The sequence below is a fragment of the Podarcis pityusensis genome, assembly GCF_964106645.2.
Source record: "Podarcis pityusensis genome assembly, chromosome: 2".
Classification (NCBI taxonomy): Eukaryota; Metazoa; Chordata; class Lepidosauria; order Squamata; family Lacertidae; genus Podarcis; species Podarcis pityusensis.
In genome coordinates, this window is record NC_138029.1 from 124,191,283 (window position 1) to 124,204,503 (window position 13,221).

At 44.6% G+C, this 13,221-nt stretch overlaps 1 protein-coding gene across 4 annotated transcripts; it reads right to left on the reverse strand.

Annotated features, from left to right (window-relative positions):
- Positions 1-439: 439 nt before the first annotated feature.
- Positions 440-13,221, reverse strand: LOC308469744 (uncharacterized protein). 4 transcript variants are annotated; one of them, XM_080992639.1, is made up of 6 exons: positions 10,799-10,892; positions 7,860-7,941; positions 6,747-6,905; positions 6,518-6,644; positions 5,220-5,297; positions 440-4,276 (listed from the first exon to the last, which is right to left on the reverse strand). In XM_080992639.1, exons 3-6 carry the CDS (start codon positions 6,819-6,821, stop codon positions 3,045-3,047), a joined length of 1,512 nt encoding a protein of 503 aa, XP_080848765.1. In that variant the 5' UTR covers positions 6,822-6,905; positions 7,860-7,941; positions 10,799-10,892; the 3' UTR covers positions 440-3,044. The 4 variants fall into 4 exon arrangements, with proteins under 4 accessions (XP_080848765.1, XP_080848767.1, XP_080848764.1 ...); XM_080992641.1 differs by lacking the exons at positions 7,860-7,941; positions 10,799-10,892 and adding an exon at positions 12,992-13,221; XM_080992638.1 differs by lacking the exon at positions 7,860-7,941.

The window sequence follows — 13,221 nt, forward strand, 5'->3', positions numbered from 1 at the left end:
GACACAGGGACAAATGGAAGAAGACGCCGTCACCCCGGTATGGCTCCCCTTTATCACATACAGAGCCCAACAAGACGATGACAAGAATCCGCCAACAGCATACGAATCAATATGGTTAACCTGATTCAAAAACACCCGCCCACCCCACTCACACATGAAAACAAAGTTGACCACAGCCAATCACACACAACCATACGCTAAGCCAGCTCCAACCTCTCACCACCAAAGGAACACAAGCGAATGGTAAAGATATCCTGCACAAGTGACGCCGACACAAAAACCCACATATACATTAAGTAGAAGCATTGCCACCCGACCCCACCCCCACTTACCATGCCCCCTGCACCTTTCCCTTTTCTTCCTAATGCAACACTAATGTCTCCACAAATGAAACTGATCTGTAGGAAATGGATCTTGAAAAAAGAGACATTGCACATACTTTTGTAAACGAATAAATCTTTAATAAAATAGGTTAATGAAACAAAACAAAACAGATGGTTGTTTGAGCTGTTTGGAGGCTTGATGGTGAGCCGGTTTGTGGTTGTGTGCTCCGCTAGAGCCCACAGTCTGAGGGGTAGAAGCTACTGCTGAGAGGAAGTTGGAAGGAGTTGGAAACCATCAGCAGATATACTTAGCTGATTGCAGCTTCCAGGACCTTGTGAACGGGGGAATTTGTGAGGGTGTTTGGTGGTGAGGCTTGCAGTGCTGCCTCAGGGGCATAGGAATGCAAGGGAGCTGCTGCAAGGACTTGCCAGACCTGCGCCACGTTTATCTTCCTGCCGGAAAATGTGCAAAAGCACACCTGTGGCACCTTGCTGGAAGAGAAGGTATAGTGACGAGGTCCACCTAGCTGCCAGACTTTGAGCTTTGGGGCAAGATGTGGAGTCCCTTGACAGAGCTGAGTGGACTGTGCTGGAACACCAACTTGGATAGGTGCCCCTACAGAGGTGGAATATCACCCATAGCAGGAGACAAGATGCCTGGAGGTACGTGGCACAGAAGGAGGACTGTCAGGAGCCAGGCCAAGTCATTGGAGCTGCAAAATCAATTCCACGCCCTCACCTGGGACACAGTTTCTGGGCCGGAGGAGCTAGGACAGCAGTTGCTGACCTCAGAATGCACCAAGGTGGCTTCGAAAGGTACAGTGCCCAGAATGATTTCTGCCACACACAGAGGAGGAGATTGACTTAGAGGAGTCATTTTTCATTCTGGATCTAAACCCTTCAGATCGAAGGCTACTGATTGTGGATGCTCTGACAACTCATATATTCTAAAACTTTAAACAACAGATCCCAGGAAACCTTATCAAATACTTTCTCAACATCAAACATTAAAGCCGCTTGTTTTTGTTGATGTGTGAGCAGCCACAGTGAATACAAAAATTCTGCCACTCCGCAGAGGTGAAAGAGACACTGCTGGTGTCTCCCTACTGAGGTGGACAGAGGCAGCAGTGTGCGGAGGAAACAGAATGTCCCGGGAGGTGTGCTCGTCTTCCAGGTGCATAAATTCAAGATTTGGCAGAGAAGTTGCCAAGTCTTATAAATCCCACTGGTCAACTACCCGTTCCTTCTTATCCGCAACACACAGCCTTCAACATTTAACAAGGGACTCTGGGCAGGAAGCTGAAAGGCTTTTGGGCACAGGTGGTGTGTTCATAATTTTTTCCTACTGAGGGCTGTAGCCCAGGGAGAGAGAGGCAAATACTGGAAATAAACCACTGGCCGTGCAAGCAGTGCCGTCAGGAAGGGTTTGGCTTAAGCAAAATCCCACCAAGACTTTGGTTGCAGAAGTCCTGGAAGGTGGCCATCACAGTCACCTGACTTGAACTCCATAGAAAACCTCTGGTGGGATCTGAAAAGGGCAGTTGAGGCATGCAAACCCAAGAATATTACTGAACTGGAGGCCATTGCTCACGATTCTTCAGCTGCCAGAAGCTGCTGTCTGGCTACGCATCTCATTTGCAGCAGGTCATAGGAGCCAAAAGCTGCTCTACTAAGTGCTAAAGATCCTTGACATTAAGTGTTTGATTAATAGTGAGACTGCATAAGCCAGTGTAAGTTGCATTGTCAGCGGAATTTGGGGAAACCATTGGAAACATCCGTTGTGTTGAGTTTTTTCAATTGCCTTTCTTTGATTTGCTCATGGCAAACAGCTGAAAGTCTGTAAATTTTGATAATGAACCCGTTTTGCAATGGAGGTTGAATAATTTCAATTGCAACTGTATTTAGAGAGAAACCACCGCGTAGAAGAAACTGAAAAATTGGATGATGCCTTCCGAGAACAGATGACCAAACATTTATAAAGGAGATATCGTAGTCATCAGAGACTTGAGCTACCCCAAACTCTGTTGGAACTCAAATTCTTCCAAGAATTCACCCATTGCCTTGCTATTTCATTTCCCAGAAGATGGAAGGAACAACAAAGAGATCGTTTATCTTGGACCTGATGCTCACCAACAGAGAGGAACTGGTTGAAGTACTGGGAAACTTGGGAGGAAGTGATCATGTCCTCCTGGGTTTTATGATACACAAGCAAGGAAAAGCTGAGTGTAGTCAGACATGCACTCTGGGCTTTAAGGCCAATTTCAAAAAGCTTAAGGAGTGCCAAGAGGAAGGGAGTCTAAAGTGGATGGGAGTTTCTTAAAGGTGAAATACTGAATGCCCAAATGCAGACAATCCAAACGAGACAGGAACATGGTATGGCTTAGAGATCAGCTGAGAATTAACAAGGGCATGTATCAGAAATGGAAGTTGAAGGGTGAATGTCAGGCGGGCTAAAGCTCAGGCTTGCAAAAGAGCTAAACATAATAATAAAGGTTTCTTCAGCTATGTTCAAAGCGAGAGGAAGAACAAGCAAGTGTTAGGTCCTCTCTGTGAAGAAGACTGAGAAATACTATTGACTAAGGGAAGGCAGAACTGCTCAACAACAACTTTGCCTCTGTCTTCACCCCAAAGGAAAGCGGTGCCAAACCTGGCGACAACAAAATAAATAATGTAAGGAAGGAGCTGCAGCCCAAGATAGAAAAAGAGGTGGTTCTATGTTTTTTATGATTTCTTCTTTGTGTGGATTCTTTGATGCTTAGTAAGGTCACCATTCCCACTGAAGCTCTTTCCGCACTCTGTACATTTAAACGGTTTCTCCCCTGTGTGTGTTCTTTGATGTAAAGTAAGGTGAGCACTTTGACTAAAGCTCTTTCCACACTCCTTGCATAGGAACGGTTTTTCCCTTGTGTGGATTCTTTTATGCTTAGTAAGGTCACCAGACCCACAGAAGCTTTTTCCACACTCCGTACATTTAAATGGTTTCTCCCCTGTGTGTGTTCTTTGATGTAAAGTAAGGTGAGCATTCTGACTAAAGCGTTTTCCACACTCCTTGCATAGGAACGGTTTTTCCTTTGTGTGGATTTTTTGATGCTTGATAAGGCCATCACCCCCACTGAAACTCTTTCCGCACTCTGTACATTTAAACGGTTTCTCCCCTGTGTGTGTTGTTTGATGCTGAGCAAGGTCACCACTCCCACTGGAGCTCTTTCCACACTCCAAAGATGTGAATTGTTTCTCCCCTGTGTATGTTCTTTGATGAAAAGTAAGGTGAGCTCTTTGAGTAAAGCCCTTTCCACACTCCATGCATTTGAAGGGTTTCTCCCTTGTGTGGATTCTGAGATGCTTAGAAAGGTCACCGCTTCCAGTGAAACCTTTTCCACACTCCATACACTGAAACGGTTTCTCCCCTGTATGTGTTCTTTCATGTAATGTAAGGTGAGCGCTCTGACTAAAGCATTTTCCACACTCCATGCACCTGAACGGTTTCTCCCTTGTGTGGATTCTCTGATGCTTAGAAAGGTCACCACGTCCAGTGAAACTTTTTCCACACTCGGTACATTCGAATGGTTTCTCCCCTGTGTGGATTCTATGATGCATGCTAAGGCTCCCACTATGGCTGAAGCTCTTTCCACACACCGTACATTTAAATGGTTTCACCTCTGTATGAATCCCATGAGTTCGGTAATGCATTTTTAATTGTGATTTATATCTAAATATTTCACCACACTCTGTACATTTGTTTTCTGTGTGATCTTTCTTTGAGACGAGGGGTTCGTGGACATCAGTGTCCTGAGAAGCCGTGGATTTCTTTTTTGCTTTCTTTGACTTGTTTCTTTCATGATCTGGGGTTTCTATTTGATTTACAGACATTTCTTTTGAAGCTTCGTGTTCTGAGTTTTCTGACGACACCACGGCGGATGTCTCCCCACAATTCTCATTGTTCTGCCCACTGCCTGTTTCAGGGGAGGGAGAAAAAGGAAATGTCACTCAAACGGAAAGCAGAGATCTTGTTATGGATTGAGCCCAGTTCTCTGCTTCTCTGATTTTGTCGTTTTCAGAGTGGCTGGGGCAACACAGCCAGATAGGTGGGGTAAAAATAAAATCATCATCATCATTATGATTAAGCATCTTCCATTTCTTCTCTTCATGCCCAGCTCAATCTGAGGTTAGCTTCTGAATATCCTACAGTCTCAAGGCGACAACAACACAAGCCCCTTCCTGCTCTATCTCCCACCTGATTTCACTAGGCACAGGTGTGTCTCCTTTGATGCAATTGGGGTTGGGGTTGGAGGAGATAAGACATGAACAAGGCTGGGGAAGAGACCAAGCGGGGAACAAAGCGCTCCTCCTTGGTTATAGTTTTGGCTGCGGTCAAAAGACACTAGTAAATTATAGGAGCACAGAAATCTGCTGGTACGTCTTGTTTTTCTTTGATAATGGATAAAGCTTACAAAAAAAAAACCTCATTCAAAGGAAAATCTGAGCACCTCTCGCGCTTTCATTTGGGAGGAACATATCACCTGTTGCTCGCTGCCCAGTTTGATTCAGGTAACTGGGATTTAATCAGGGTTAATCATTATTTTTAGAATGGTAATGCTGATATTTTATCAGGTTTTTATGTCATTAACCTCACTGATCTTTTTTTCTGATTAAGTCTGATTAAGTTTGATTAAGTTCTATGGCAGAAATGTCTTTTCCATGTGCTGGAATGCTCACCCTTGTACACTAGACTGATACGACTAACTTCCTTAATATGGCAGAAGTTAAAGAAGGAATCCAGCTGAAAAAGTTAACCGTCAGCTCAGTTTCTGCTGCGCAGAAATCAGGTGTAGATCTGTCCTCCAAACAGAGCGAAACTGTCACACCTTCAAATCCCTGAGCAAAAACACAACCTACCTGCTAATGTCTCCCCTTCTTTGTCATCCTGGAGAAGCTGCTCTTGCCTTTCTTCCCAGTACGAACTGAGGTCTGATTCTTTCAAGGAAAGAGAGAGCAGTTACTTTGGACCACAAAACATCCAGCCATTCCCAGTCAAGCCAAGTCTACGACCTCAAACCCAAGAGGGCCAATTCTGATCCCTTATGGACTAGCAAAAGGGCTCAGCGTGAAATGGAGCTCAGCATGAAACCTCTGTTGCAGGGATGACGCTGCAGAACTTAGCAAAGCTAGCTGTCTTGATTTGGACTAACGCGGCTCAAAACACAGAAAGCAAAAACCAGCCCCTGGAAGCCAGCCCTTCTTCCTCATCCACAGCAAGCCAAGGCTGTGGGGTACTTCAAATTTACAATTTGAGATGAGGTATTTTCCCATTGAGATTCAAGCCACTGCAACATTTCTGTGTTCACAGAATTGTAGAGTTGGAAGGGACCCCGAGGGTCATTTAGTCCCACCCCCTGCAATGCAGGAATCTTTTGCCTGATGTGGGGCTCAAACCCTTGAACCCTGAGATTTAAGAGCCCCATGTTCTACCGACTGAGCTAATGGAAGAGAGGGCTAATGCTTTTGGAAGCTGAACGTCTGACGGGGCTTCTGAACGTTTTGGAAGTCGAACGGACTTCCGGAACGTATTCCATTCGACTTCCGAGGTACCACTGTAATAGTATTAATAATAAATCTTGAGGTTAGATGCGAAAGCGGAAGTTTTGCAACCGTTTGCTCTTAAGACTCCACCAAATGTATTGGTTTTCTCTGGGAACGCCAGGAACCACAGGTGGGCAAGATGTTCTTAACCATGGGTAGGCAAACTAAGGCCCGGGGGCCGGATCCAGCCCAATCGCCTTCTAAATCTGGCCTGCAGACAGTCTGGGAATCAGCGTGTTTGAACATGAGTAGAATGTGCCCTTTTATTTAAAATGCATCTCTGGGTTATCAGTGGGGCCTGCCTGGTGTTTTTACATGAGTAGAATGTGTGCTTTTATTCAAAATGCATATCTGGGTTATTTGTGGGGCATAGGAATTCATTTTTATTTTCAAAATATAGTCCGGCCCCCCACAAGGTCTGAGGGACAGTAGACCGGCCCCTTGCTGAAAAAGTTTGCTGACCCCTGTTCTTAACGCTAAGCTCCTGCTTGCGGGCTTCCCCACAGACATTTTCTTGGGATGAACAGGATACTACCGTGAACAGGACACTGGGCTGGGGGTCACTGGATTGGACCAGTTATTCCTCCACTGCATGCAGAAGTATGTTTCCTTACCCAGAGAGGTCACTGTCTCGTAATTCTCCTCCATAACTTCCCTGTTCAGAGCTCTTTGGCTTGGATCCAGCAGAGCGCACTCCTCCTCTGTGAAACGCACGGCCACCTCCTCAAAGGTGACCAGACCCTGGAAGAAGAAGGAAATATCTCTTCTCTTAGATCCCTTCCCTACTCGACATAAAGGGAGGCAGAGTTGCCTCTTCCCTCGTCCCCATTGCTCTTTCCGTACCTGTGGGCGCTGCTTAAGCCCTCTTTCCACTCCATCCCTAAGAAGAGAAGGTCCGGGTTGTGCCTCTGATGCCATTGCGCTGCCTTTGGAAGAAGATGGAGGATAAGGAGGCAGAAACTGGGCTGCACTTCAACGAAGGGAGTAGCTCTCAAGTGGTCCCTGCAGGGGAGAGACAAGGGAGGGGAAGAATTTCATCCTTTATATGGGAGCAGGGTGGATTTGATTTAAATCAAATCGATTTAAATTACGATTTAAATCACTAGTCAGTAAGACTTGATTTAAAACTTTCTTTTTTTGCAGAAAGACTCGTTCCTGATGGTATAATCTTAATATTTACAACCAGATAAAGGTTTCATTTTCGGAATAATAATTCTCAGAGTAGTTTATACAGTTATATCAAAAATTACTAATTTGGTTATACTGTTAGAAATACATAGACTGATAATTTCCATAATAACAATTTAAACAATTATGTAATAATAATAATAATAATAATAATAATAATAATAATAATTTATTATTTATACCCTGCTCATCTGGCTGGGCTTCCCCAGCCACTCTCGGCGGTTTCCAACCAAATATTAAAATACAGTAATACATCAAACATTAAAAGCTTAAGTGGTTTCTAGCTGCACAGGCGTTAAAGTTATATATAGACTAAGATTAAGGATTAGGCATAAAAAGGTTAAAAGAACGGAAAACTGGCTATTAATAGATAAGAATTTAATGTTATACCATATTAAGATTAAGGATTGGGATTAAAAAAGAGGGAAAGAAATTGCTGGACAAACAAATTGAACTGGAATACAAAAGAGGGAGGTATGAGGAGGTCCAGAAAATAAGTAAATTCAAAAGTGGTGATGAAAAGATGGTATTGTTTTTAACTGTTTTTCCTTTTCTTTTTTTTCTTTTTTTTGTATTTTGTATTGTGTATTTTTGTATTGTGTATTTTTCTTTTTACTTTTAAATTCTTTTTTACTGATGTGTCTTTTTTTAATCATTTTTTAAAAAATAAATAAATTAAAAGCTTCCCTAAACAGGGCTGCCTTCAGATTATAGGATATGTATCCACGTTTGTTAACTGCTGTGGTTAAACACTTTAAAAAAACACACCTTAGACTGAGTTATAGCACACATGAAAAACTTAAAACAAATCCTTATTTCCTGATGAATAGCCTTTGGACTATAATGGAACCTGAAAAGAAAACGATCTTTAGCAAAAGATTTCCCCTCCAAAACATTTTATTTAAAAAATCCAAATAAAATTTAAAAAACCCCAACCTACGACCCTGAGAGTAAGAGCTATCCCTGTGCACCCCCCAAAAAAAGATGTTCTGCATCCCGGTTCTAACCATTTTACAGTGTTGTTGAGAGAGCAATGCGGAGGGGCTGCATCTTATCCTCAAGTTAAATCTCAGGAGGAGCTCTGGACCAGTCTCTTCAATGCAAGAAACAGCAGCAAAACTCCCTGGGGCAGGGTGGTATTTATTCCCCCCCCCCCAAGTCCAGCTGGGGCAGGGGCATTTTACTTATCTCCCCGATTAAGAACTCAATACAGTGGTACCTCGGGTTACATACGCTTCAGGTTACAGACTCTGCTAACCCAGAAATATTACCTCGGGTTAAGAACTTTGCTTCAGGATGAGAACAGAAATCGAGTTCCGGCGGCACGGCGGCAGCAGGAGGCCCCATTAGCTAAAGTGGTGCTTCAGGTTAAGAACATTTTCAGGTTAAGAACAGACCTCTGGAATGAATTAAGTTCTTAAACCAAGGTACCACCGTAGTTTAGTATGGGAGCACAAACAATTAATTATTGAGGCTGGCGGAACATCACCTGGCTGTGAGTCTGAAGGCCGCTCCCAGCAAGGCCCCTCTACCTGGCCTAGGGGGTGAGCCCCACATTCACCAGCCCCACTGAAGACACTCCTCATGAGGCCGGAGGAACATCGCCTGGCTATTGTTTTATTGATTTAATATGCTGTAAACCGCTTTTGAGATTTTCATTAAAAAATATTAAGCGGTATATAAATATTTATTTATTTTTATTTCTTGAATTTGCATACTGCCCTAAATCCGCAGGTCTCGGGGCAATTACAGCATAAAATCACAAAAATACATAACCAAAACAAAAACAATCCAATAAACGCCCCCTTCCCCAACATATTTTAACAGGAACTTTGGAACTCCCTGCCTATGGATATCAGAGGCGCCTTCCCTGCATTTCTTGCTAAAGATATTCTTATTCAGTCAAGCCTACCAGATGTTCAGAAAGTTTGTATAAGTTTTAATTTGCCTTGGTCTGTTCTACTGTGGTTTTAACTGTTTGCATGTTTGAAATGATTGTTGTGATTTTTTTCTTAAGTGATCATTTTACGGTGTTTTCTTTTTTTTGTAAACTGCCTTGGGGTTTCCCCCCCCTAAAACCAAGAGGTTTATAAATTCTGTTAAATGAAGAAATCTCCTCCTCTTGTCTCTTTGTCAAGACAGAGCAAAGGAATCTCACTTGGCCAGTTTGCCATTGTCTTATTACTCACAGGCTATTGTCTCCTCCAAAGGTTGTTTCCATTCTTTTGAGTTGGGAGCTACAAAAGCAGAGCAGGAAACCCTCTGCTTCCTTCCTCTGTAACAAAGATTTACCTCCCCCACCCCCACCGACAAGACCTGGGTTGATCTCTACAGAGAGGTGAAGGCAGCTCCAGAGAGGATCTGCTCTAGAGTTGGAAGGGGGTACCTCTGAGGGTCATCTAGTCCAACCCCTGCGATGCAGGAATCTCGGCTAAAGTATGAATGGCAGAGGGCAGAATCTATGGATTCCCAGAGGGAAACGGGGGACGGGGTTCCCTGCTTTCCACTCGTCATAACAACATCTCAACTAGGGCCAGGGCCTTTTCAGTACTGGCCCCAACTTGGTGGGACGCTCTTTCACAAGAGACCAGGGCCCTGCGGGACTTGACATCTTTCCGCAGGGCTTGCAAGACAGAGCTGTTCCACCTGGCCTTTGATTTGGACTCAGTCTGACCCTTCTGTTTCCCTCCCCTTATGGTTTTGATCTATGGGCTACTTTTAAAATGAGGCTGCATTTTAAATTACATTTTAACCTGTATTTTAAATTGGTTTTATGTTTAAGATAAATTATGTTTTTACTGTAATTTTACTGGTGTTAGCCGCCCTGAGCCCGGCTCTGGCCAGGTAGGGTGGGGTATAAATAAAATTTATTATTATTATTATGAGAGCCAATGGCCTATCCAGCACCCAATTCTCACAGAAGCCAACAAGATGCCCGTGGGAGACAAGAAATCCAGGATTCGAACACAAGGCCATTCTCCCTTCCTGCTGTTTCCAACAACTGGCATTCAACGTGAGACACCAGAGCACAACCTCCCAGGCTGGCAGCCCATTGATAGCCTTATTTATAGCCCAAGAGTTTGTCTCAATTCTCTTTCACAGCAACCTACGGATGGCCCATCGCTGCCCCCCCCCGGGGGGGGCAGGGAACGAGTTCCACAGTTTGAGTCTGCACTGCGTGTAGCTGATCAAAGAACCACAGAGTTGGGAGGGATCGCCACCCCCCAGGGTCATCTAGTCCAACCCCCTGCAATGCAAGAATAGGCAGCCTGTCCCACACGGGGGGTGGGGATCGAACCTGCAACCTTGCCCTTAACAGCACCCCCCCCAACCAACTGGGATGCTTTAGCTGAGATTCGTGCATTGCAGCGGGTCAGACTAGATGGCCCTTGGGGGTCCCCTCCCGTTTCTACGATTCCTGAAACTTCCAACTTGCAGCTTTTTTGCGGAGTGGGGTGGGGGGAATCCACCAGTTCTAGCACTGCGGAAGAGGGAGAAAAACTTCCCCCCCTCCATGCCATGCTCGGTTCTACAAACTTCTCTAAACTGCAAAGTCCCCACACGTGGCGACCTTTCTTCACTCCCCCCCCCCAAAAAAAATTCCCCTCCCTCCTCCTCTCCCGGCTGCCCGGTTTGCAGATTCGGCATGGGGAGGGATGCAAATATCCCCCAACCACCCATAATATCTCCCCCCAAATATGCTGCACCTTTCTGAATTCTTCCCTCTGCAGCCACCTCGCCTCCTTACCAAAGTCTCTCCTCCGCGTGTGGCTGCAGAGACTAACGCCCCCCCCCGCCCCGTTCCCAGATAATAGCCGCTCCCGCCTCCTCTGAAACTTCCTGTCTCTCTAGGAAGCGAGCTCCTCGTCCCACGTTGGGGAAGGAGTGGCCATGGGTTCCCATACCTGTGCGGGCAACCTGAACGGGATCCTGAAGTGTTTCATAGAATCCTAGAATTGGAAGGGACCCCCAAAGTCATCTAGTCCAACCCCCACCTGCAATGCAGGACTTTTCCACCCAACACTGGGCTTGAAACTACAACCCTGACCATGAAGAGTCTCTTTTAGGTATAATTGATCAGGTTGCCGTATTTCAAAAAGTGGAAATCTGGATAATAATAATAATTTTATTTGTACCCCGCCCTCCCCGGCTGGAGCCGGGCTCAGGGCAGCTAACATCATAAAACTAACACAGTATAGGTAAAGGGACCCGTGACCATTAGGTCCAGTCGTGGCTGACTCTGGGGTTGCGCCGCTCATCTCGCTTTATTGGCCAAGGGAGCCGGCATACAGCTTCCGGGTCATGTGGACGCATGACTAAGCCGCTTCTGGCGAACCAGAGCAGCGCAGAGAAACGCCGTTTACCTTCCCGCTGGAGAGGTACCTACTTATCTACTTGCACTTTGACATGCTTTTGAACTGCTAGGTTGGCAGGAACAGGGACTGAGCAATGGGAGCTCACCCCATCACAGGGATTCGAACCGCGACCTTCTGATCCGCAAGTCCTAGGCTCTGTGGTTTAACCCACCGCGCCACCCGCGTCCCTTAACACAGTATACAAAGCACATAAAAACCAGCAATCAATTAATTAAAATATATCTCAAAATTAATTCAGAACAAATTAAAATCTGGACAGATGGCAGTCCACAAGTAAAATTGAGAGTGGGATACATGGGTGTTGCCAGGATTGGGGGGGGGGGTGCAGAACCTCAGTTTGCTATGTGTTTTTTTATATTTTTATAGATTTATAGGAGGGGCTTGTAGGGGCATATCCGGACACAAAAATGGTTAAGCTTTTCTTAAACAAAATCACACACACACAAAAACAACCCTATACTTCCAGCGTGGCTGCCATATGCCTGGGTTTTCCCTGACATTTAAAATGGAAATTCTGCCCAGACACCATTTTTGGTGGACGGACCCTGGCTACGTCCGGGAAATTCCAGAAGTATGGCAGCCCTACTCGTGAACAGAAAAAATTGTTTATGTAAGCTACCCCAGTTGCAATTAACATTAATGGAATACTGTATGCAGAAATGGCAAAACTCACTGGAAGGATAAGAAATCAAGGAGAGAGACTTTTAAAAAATATAATGGGGGGAAATTATCGACTGTTTGGCGGCACATTGTAAACAAATTAAAACATCGGCAGGACTGAAATAAACCCATGAAGTAAGAGACAAGGGAAAGGAAATAAGGGGAAATTTGCAAATGTATTTGAATTGGATATGCATTGATAAAAAGATATGAAATAAATATCCTCCGCAGATAGGCGGGGAGGGAAATCGAGGGGAAGTTAAATTAGATTTGTAAAGATTCAGTTTTTCTTGTTTTGTAAAAGCTGTAAATAGGAAAAAAAAAAAAAACCAGAATGAAATGAAGAGTCTCATGCTCTACCAACTGAACTAAATAAAAATAAAAATAATAAAAACAAATTATTTGTACCCCGGAAATCTGGCTGGGTTTCCCCAGCCACTCTGGGTGGCTTCCAACAAAATATTAAAAATACGGTAAAACATCGAACATTTAAAAACTTCCCTAAATCTCTTGAAGTATCAAAGTAACTGGCAAGATCTGTTACTGCAATCTGTAGCATTTGTCTTCTAACAGCTTGAAATAGCCCACCTACCTTAATATACAATTTCAGTAAAATAATAATAATTCCAATACAACAACAACAACAATTTTTACATCCCACCCATCTGGCTGGGTTGTCCCAGCCCCTCTGGGCGGCTTCCAACACATGGTTGAAGTTACCAGAGCTGATGACACCCGTCTGTTCTTTGTATTAGTTGGAAGGGCAGAGGAAGGAGTCCTGATTCCTGAACTGGCAAGAGAGGTTATGGAGAGATCCTGAGGGCCCTGACTTGGAAAGAATATCCCACCTCTTTTGAGTTTTACCTAGGCTGAAAGGTGCCTGAGCTCTGATAGAATGCCTCTCGCTGGCCTGGATGGAGGCTGAAGAGCGTTGGGCAATTGTGTGCAGAAACCCAGTACAAAAGGGGAAATTTACATTTGTTGCATCATGTTGCCTGGAATCAAGCTCTTTGTGAAATCCATACAGCAACCTTGAGAGGAAATCGCTTTCTGATAACAAAGAGAAAAGGAAAGGAGCTGAGCAGGCAAAACGT